General features: G+C 41.0%; 1 protein-coding gene across 1 annotated transcript in view; it reads left to right on the top strand.

Annotated features, from left to right (window-relative positions):
- The window catches only part of IPO9 (importin 9), a gene marked incomplete at its 5' end in the record, with an annotated part of 15,006 nt that extends 9,041 nt beyond the window's left edge, over nucleotides 1-5,965 (top strand). The window contains 5 exons of the mRNA XM_010157893.1: nucleotides 1,457-1,590; nucleotides 3,255-3,374; nucleotides 3,833-3,934; nucleotides 4,751-4,827; nucleotides 5,395-5,965. Of these exons, the coding sequence (XP_010156195.1) occupies nucleotides 1,457-1,590; nucleotides 3,255-3,374; nucleotides 3,833-3,934; nucleotides 4,751-4,827; nucleotides 5,395-5,505 (544 nt within the window). The remainder of the gene's footprint in view (nucleotides 1-1,456; nucleotides 1,591-3,254; nucleotides 3,375-3,832; nucleotides 3,935-4,750; nucleotides 4,828-5,394) is intronic.
- Between the last annotated feature and the right edge of the window lie 940 nt (nucleotides 5,966-6,905).

Here is a 6,905-nt window from a genome sequence, read left to right as displayed (position 1 = left end):
TTTCCCTTTTGCTCTAGGAGCACATTTGTGTTCTAGTGGAGGCTGAGTACAATATTCCAAAGCATGAAGTATTCTCTATTAATTTAAATTTTGCTATAGCTGCTGTCTTTGATTTTTTCTGAAAATGTGAAGCCTAACAGACCATTCTTAGGGGTCTTACAAGCTGTTAAACTGACTTTTTAGTATGTGTTAGTGTGTTCTTGTTACAAGGCAGTCAAATAGCCTGTGAAATAAATAAAACGCATGTTTAAAATGGAAATTTGTCAGTGATCATGCAGAATAAGAGGCAGTCTGATTTGGGGATCGGATGCTGGTTTTAGTAACACTTGGTTTCATCCCTAAAAGCAGTGGTTTATCCCCATTTTGACAGAGCAGGGTTATCTGCGCATCCCCAAGACTGCTTATGGCCACAGATAAAACAGATTGGGTTATTTACAGTGATGCTTACTGTGCAACAGAAAATGCTAGGGGATTTGTGCATACTGGAGAAAAGCAACGCCTGCTCTGAGGACCCTCCTCTTTAGAGCTGCTAAGAGAAACGTGAAGGTAGCTGACACCTTCTGTGTGCGTCAGTCCTCATCCCTGTGAGTGGCAGGGTTGAAGTGGCTATTTGCCCTGACTTGCCTGATGAAAGGATGGGTATACTTCAAGCAACTCGGGTGGCATGTACGATCTACATCCAAACGAGCTGTATGGGGACTCAGAGCCACAGTGTGGGAGAGGATGAGGGTGTGAGGTGAAAGCATGAAAAGAGGGAGTTCCATGGAACTCCGAAACTGTGGTTTGAGACCTGTGGAGCCAGGAGAGAAATTTAAGAGTGCCAGGCATAAACTGGTTGCCCTAACCCGTAGTCAGTCATCCTCAGTATGGCTTGTAAACAGCCTGGAACTGGAGACGATTTGAAAGTGTGGTGTAGAAATCTGAGCAGCAGAGATGGAAAGCACGCATGAAGATACTGAGGGAACAAGCAGAGGGTCTGAGTGTAGCTGAGCTATGAAGGACAAGAGGTGAAAAAGAGCTTTGAGAGTGCAGAAAAGTAGGAGATGTTCATGGCTGCAGATCAACCGAATTACTACCTTATTGCCCCTGCTTTCCTCTTAATTCCATCTTCAAGTGAACATGATGCTTCAGGAGTGTGTTTAACCTCGTGGCCCTTCTGAAATGGAAAAGCTTTTAATGTATGTATGCACTGTTCGGTTGTGTTTAATCCACATCTTTGTCAGTTTTTAGCTTGCTGGGCAGGTCAGGACATGAGTCCAGTTTCAGATGCTGACATAAAGCAGGAGAAATAGGAAAGTTCCGTGGTGTTTGTTCTTGGCAAAAATGTAGAATAAAGGGCATCTGAATGTCTGCGAATGTCTGCTCTGGAGATGTGCTCACTATTAACAGTTCACTGTGAAAGCCAGGCAGCTCAGGGACATTCTCATCTGTAATTTTTCTGTTCCCTGCTCCCCAGCTCTGTAGCATTGTGCAAACTCCTTCAGTATGGCATCAACACAGACGACAAGCGACTTCAGGACATTAGAGTAAAGGGAGAAGAGATATTTAATATGGATGAAGGAATACGGACACGATCAAAGTCGGCCAAAAGTAAGCAATCATTTTGCTGGTTTTAAGTTTTAGGGTTTTTCTCCTGTTAGTAGATGCTATGTAAGGCTGTAAAATAGATCTTGCAGATCACACAAAGTTATGGGAGGTATTTCCTGTAGAGGTGCATGTTGTTTTTTAGAGCTAATCCATACATCATGTGCTTAACATATCCATTATTACTTTAATTCTGCCAGAGACTGATTTGGAAGACTCCTGATGTGTCTGATTTAATATAAGTGGATGAGGTGATTATGGGATAGGGAATTACTCCCTGTTATTTTGCATCATCCTTTTTCTCTAATGAGATACCATTTATAATTTCATGGTGTCTGGTAGCTTCTCTGAGAGGAAAGTGTATTTGGTGAATGCAGAGGTTTAAAAACAAAGCAGGTGGTTTGTTTTTGGGTTGTGGTGTTTGTGGTTTGGTTGGTTGGGTTTTTTTGTTTGGTGTTTTTTTTTTTTTTTTTTTTTGAGACAAACTTTGACAAATACCAGCAATGATTTCAACAAGTTAGATATCACTTTTAAGGAAAGCTTGGCCAGTCTCCTGCGTAAGACTCGTCTTATTTTTAATTGGCTGAACTGTAAATCCTTTATTGGAGAATACTATGTAGAGGTGCATATGCTGAATCGAAGAGAGCGCTGAGCAGGTGTTTTTCTGCGGACTGAGCCCCAGAGGGGACAACACTGGGGAGCCGCTGTCCTCAACGTTCAGTCAAAACCTGGGTTCTGCAGCTTGCTGTGCTAGAGCTTCAGCTCAGCCAGTTGCGGGACAGGGCGTAACAGCTGTGCTGATCCAAACCGGACGCCCCTTGAGGCATTTGGTGTTCCTTGAGCCTTCAGCTGCTGCAGGGGCATTTGGGGTGTTGCAGTAACAGTTAGTAAGGGAAATAAACAGGGGAAGGCACTAGAAGTATGAGGTAAAGAGTCCCCACAAAAAAACACCTGCTACCTTATTCTTTGCTGAAAAAAACCCCAAACAGCACAAACCAAACAAACTTGGCTATTGTCTAGTCAGATAGAAGAACAGAGATGGCTAGCATGGGAGCACCTAAAGGGTTAAAAATGGTGCTCCCAGTTTCTTTATTTGGTAGGATCTTTACTTCTGCAGTCAAGGACAGAAGCACTGTCTAGCTATCCCTGTGGCATAATTGGGCCATGCAGGAGCTTTGGTGAGCAGAGGTTGGAGCTTGCAGTGTCTCAGAAAGGGTAGAGCCACGTGTAGGAGTGCTGCACTGCTCGTTTACTTGAAAGTGCTGTTAAATGTGCACAAATAACTTTAGAGAAGAATGCTTAATGAAGTATAACTATCACTGAGTAGGCTCACAGATTAGTTCAGCTGTGAAGATTTTAACTATGCCTTTTCTTCATTCAAAGTAGGCAAGATTTGATATTGGAGTTAAGGTCTCTGGAAATCTAGTTGTGAAGACATATGGAAGGAATATTTGGGGATTTTTGTCAGTCCCTTTTTCCTCCCAACCTGAAAGCTTTTGCTCATCTGTCAGCATTTTAAATGTATGGTAAAATTAAAAAAAAAAAACAAAACAAAACAAAAAAAACAAACACAAAAAAACAAAAAAACCAAAAACCAACCACTACAGAAAAGGTTTGTGTTTTAACAATTTTTTATTAAAGGCAGTACGAATATCTATCTTCTCTTTTAGACCCTGAACGCTGGACAAACATTCCCTTGCTAGTAAAAATCCTAAAATTAATAATAAACGAACTCTCTAATGCGATGGAAGCAAATGCATCTAGGCAGACAACTGCAGATTGGAGCCAAGGTAAAATACTGGCTTTGCTTTTCCTCTTTGCATGGCTTAATCTACTCTATAATCTCTTCAGAAGCATTTATAATAGTAAGAAACGATGATAAATGGTATATCTGTAATTACAAAAGCTTAAATAGTGATCCAAAGAATAAAGTCAGTGTTGTGTGTTCTTAAACCTGAAAATTTTTTTTGGCAGACAGGACGTGACTATATGCCAATAAAATTATCCTTTCCTGGTGTATGTGGTTTGCCTTTCTTCCTGCTCCGGGTATCCATTCTTGCAGCTGCTTTTTGCTTAGCTCCAGTTTTTGGGTTACTCATTCCAAAGGGATGGTAAAGGTTGCAGGTGTTCCCCTTCATCCACCTACATGAGCAGGGAAGTTTCCCTGAAAACAGCCCCCTGTATAGTGACCGGCAGACCGAACCTCTTAGGTTTTGTTTATTTCTAGTAATTCTTGTTTTCTAAACAGATGATTCAAATGATATGTGGGAGGATCAGGAAGAGGATGAGGACGAAGATGAAGGCTTAGCAGGACAGTTCTTGTCAGATATTCTTTCCACAAACAAGTATGGTAAGTAACATCTTTAAAGCTCTTACTCAAAGCCAAAAGAATGTAGATGGCCTCATAGTCAGAGTTTTCTTTCCTTGACAGCAGCTCAACAGAGACTGCAGGTAACAGAAGGAGATATTATACTGGCATGTTGAACAAGGAGCTCTTTCTGTAAGAGGGACGTGTCTTGAGTAACATGATGATTAAATAACTGCATTTTTCGCCTGAGAGTCCAGATGTTACATGGGCTTTGTGCTGCTGTGGGGTGCATGTAGGTATTTCTTCTAAAGAGAAGACTGATGCTTGAAGGTGTGGACATGACTTTGGAATGACAATGTTGTAGCAGTGGATGAGGGTGTTTGTGGAGTGACCTTCAAAAATAATAGCTGCATAAAGATGGAGCGGGTATAACGTCTCCTTTCCTCTGCTCTCCAGCTTGCACTCCGCCTTCCACGAGAACCTTACAGGGAAATATAAGAAGGGAGACTACTCACATTAGCTTGGAATTGGACATGTGTCACCCTGACATAAGATTAAGGCATAAGATAATACTGCACAGAACTAAAAACCCTGCTTGGCTAGTATCCTGTCTATGTTCATCTCAGCTGCATGTTCCTGAGAGCTCCCACTATGACCCTTCCTGTCTTGGAGTGTAATGTTTTCTCATCATCTGAATTTAAGGAGTGAATATGCTGGATACTTTTTTTTTTTTTTTTACCCAGCAGTGCTGAAACTATTTCTTTTTGGATGCTTGGATTTCAACAGTAGTCTAATAGAATAATTCCTGAGATGTTTTGCTCTGTTTGATGTTAAAACCTGCTTATTTGCCTCTGACAGATGAGGATTACTATGAAGATGATGAAGAGGATGATCCAGATGCATTAAAGGACCCTCTTTACCAAATAGATCTCCAGGTGATGATGTAAAATGAGTTTTAAAAATCAGATTCTTATTATTTATAAACTTAATTTTTTTGTTTTTTACTTTAAAACTGTAAACTCTAGTTATGGATTGTTGTCCCAGATGTATTCAGTTCATTGAAATTTGGGAAGCGCTGTGTCTCCCAAGAATGCCTGGAGCTATTTCTTTTTATTGGATCAATATCTGTAACTTGGAAAAACAAAACTTTTTGAACGGAGTGAGATGAGACTTTTCTACCCATGAGCTTCATGGGTATTTGCTGAAGCCAGAGGTAGATTTGAGACTGAACATGACCATTTCCTACCCCACTGGGAGATGCTCCCATCCAGATGCAGCCCCTGTATGATACTTTGCTCCTGTTTTATACCACCACCTGGCAGCCCTTTATTAACCCTTTCCCCTCTGCTGCTGCCCTTCCTCCTCCTCCTGCATCGCTTTTCTGTTCCCTGCAATCCCTTTGTCTGACTTGGTGCATGTTGAGGTTTATCTTGTCATACATGAAAAAAACAGGATTTCCAAGGTGACCTGACACTAACTGGATCTTTCTGTCTTCCTTTCAGGCCTATCTCACTGACTTCCTCTGTCAGTTTGCACAGCAGCCCTGCTATGCAATGTTTTCAGACCATCTCAATGAGAATGAAAAGCGAGTGTTACAGGCCATTGGTATATAAACCCACTCGAGGCACCATCCCAGTCATATCTGAACAGCATCTTTTGGGCTTATTCCATGTTTTATGATTAAACATAAAACATTTTCCAGTGTCTACCTGCTTGTTACTGGTGGACGATGGCCTCGTTACAATGTATTGAGCCTCATCTTAACATGAATCTGCTAAGGGAAGGAATACTAAGAACGAAGCAAGGACAGAAGTCTGTAGAGCTTTGCACATCAGTCGCGTCATGGGAGCACTTTCATTTTCCACAGTAACTTTCCAGGAAGTTCTTAAAGATAAAAAAATGTGTCCTTAGTATTTTTAAAAGCAAACTGTCTCTGCCTGTGAAGAGGCACTTCACTGAGTTTCCCACAGCACAGCTGGACAGAGAAAGGAATTGAGTCACTTACAGATTGCTTGGATATAGCTTGAGAAATTGGAAGGTGGTTCCTCTTCGTGCTCACATAACACATGCAGGGTAAATATCTTGATTTTACAGCATGACGTCTTTTTATAGGACTATAGACTCTTACCAGAGATGCTTGAATGATATGGAACCTGTTTACGGGAGTTTGGATGGGAAGCTGAGACAATAAAACTGAATGCATATCTTCTTTCCTGTTGTGGATGGGGCTTTGTTGCTCACATCTGCTGTCTGGTCCCATGGGAACAGTTCTTTACTAATGCTTTTGTATGCACATGCTCAGAGGAAGCTACCACTTAAATTTCTGTTCCTGTGGCATGTGGCCACTAAAGACTTGGGTTTTATGGAACACAAGGAGCCACAATTTTTAGGGGAAAAAGACCTGATTGTATTTATCATATTTGCTCTGTGACAGCCACTCTGAACTATTTTGCTTCCTTCACACTCCTGCGTGTATTTTTTATAGAGTGGTAAAATAACATTTGCAAATTGATTTACCCATAAGGACAGCGTGATGTATCTCTCAACACCTCTCTGCCTTTGGTTTCCCCTTGGGGAAAATGAAAATAAAACTATTAAAATGTACATTGGTATCCTTCTTATAAGACAGCTGTAAAAGGAACTTGCTTCCTCAAGTTTCTTTTTTAAGACCCATTTCTCCTTAGGAAACATTTTGCATGTGCTGCCCGGAGGCTGTTAGGGTATTTCACAGAAGGTACCTGGACAGAAAGGGAGTCCTGTAATGGATACATCTTCTTTTGCTTAAAAGAAAAATTCTGGCCCATTATAGAGTTTCCTTTCTTGAGAGGTACTTGGTGTTCCTTTGTGGAATAATATGGTTCAAAGTTGTATTTAAAAACCTCCAAAGAGCTGGAGCAATTCTGTATCTTACTGGTCTAACAGAGTATAGCTTTTCACTATTTTACCAGGAGAGGATAATAAATTAACTTTTTAACAGACAAAGATGGCACAATTTGTTTAGCATGTGTGGGGA

The sequence above is a fragment of the Eurypyga helias genome, unplaced genomic scaffold, assembly GCF_000690775.1.
Source record: "Eurypyga helias isolate BGI_N326 unplaced genomic scaffold, ASM69077v1 scaffold9218, whole genome shotgun sequence".
NCBI lineage: Eukaryota > Metazoa > Chordata > Aves > Eurypygiformes > Eurypygidae > Eurypyga > Eurypyga helias.
Note: the sequence above shows the minus strand (reverse complement) of the source record. Positions and strands in the feature narration are given on the sequence as shown.